The sequence below is a fragment of the Tupaia chinensis genome, unplaced genomic scaffold (genome assembly GCF_000334495.1).
Source record: "Tupaia chinensis unplaced genomic scaffold, TupChi_1.0 Scaffold000250_1, whole genome shotgun sequence".
NCBI classification, from domain to species: domain Eukaryota; kingdom Metazoa; phylum Chordata; class Mammalia; order Scandentia; family Tupaiidae; genus Tupaia; species Tupaia belangeri.
The window spans coordinates 1,590,310-1,591,302 of record NW_006159730.1 but is presented as its reverse complement, the minus strand read 5'-3'; the positions used below and the strand labels follow the sequence as shown (position 1 = coordinate 1,591,302).

The 993-nt window shown below is 43.9% G+C and overlaps 1 protein-coding gene across 1 annotated transcript in view; it reads left to right on the top strand.

Moving 5' to 3' along the window:
* SUPV3L1 (Suv3 like RNA helicase) overlaps positions 1–993 on the top strand; it is a gene marked incomplete at its 5' end in the record, with an annotated part of 28,600 nt that overhangs the window by 27,052 nt on the left and 555 nt on the right. The window contains 1 exon segment of the mRNA XM_014587970.1: positions 7–135. Coding sequence (XP_014443456.1) covers positions 7–135 — 129 coding nt within the window.

Below are 993 nucleotides of genomic sequence, written 5' to 3'. Positions count from 1 at the left end.
TAGCATGAATGAGCCCCTAACTTTTGCGTGGTTACGCCGATATATTAAATGGCCATTACTTCCACCTAAGAATATTAAAGACCTTATGGATCTTGAAGCTGTCCATGACGTCTTGGATCTTTACCTGTGGCTAAGGTACCAATATTTTTCCTTCCTGTGCTCTCATTTTTTAAGTAATAGGGCAAATCACATGGTTTTTTAAAAATTGCCAGTGGACACATGTGCTTGCAGAATGTTGAGTGGGGGAGGAAAGCACCCCCACACACAGGGTACGGTCATGTTGCAGCCCCTTTTCCTCCATTTCTCCATCCTGTTGGGGTTTGGGGTACTCATGCACATGCACCTGGGGTGTTTTTCTAGCCTCCAGGTCGGGATTTGGCTATGTGGGATCCAGCTCCCTTAACCACCAGGCCACAGGGTCAGCCCCACAGGATTTTTTATGAGTGATATTTTTTTGCTCTTTCAAATTAGGCACATTAACAAGGCTCTCTGTTACGTTTATTGTCCATTAAGGTGGTTGAGCCTAGTTTATGCCCATTCTAAACATCTCTTTAAGGAGTCATTGTGATCTTAGTTAAGATAGCTAGGTGAGAAGGTCCACGAGGTCTTGCTACTGAAAGAGAGAGATCTGGTCCAGAAACACTGGTATTGTGGGACCTTGTTAGAAATACAGAATATCGGGCCCATCCTAGACTTAGTCAGATTCTGCATTATTACAAGCTCCCAAAGTGATGTGTTTGTACATTGATGTTTGAGAAGCTCTGCTCTAAACGAGGGGTTCTCTAAAGAGGGGCACGTCTCATTGGAGAAGTCTATCGATATCCCTTGAGAGCCAAGTGACAACCTACTTAATAATGACGTGCTCCTTGGCTTCATCGGAGCAGAAGTTAAGATTGAACAACACACTGGTCAGAGTTTACAAAAAGAGAGAACATTTGGAATTAACCAGTGTCAAGGTGTAGGATGTGATTGCACTCAGCCCAGTGACTCAGA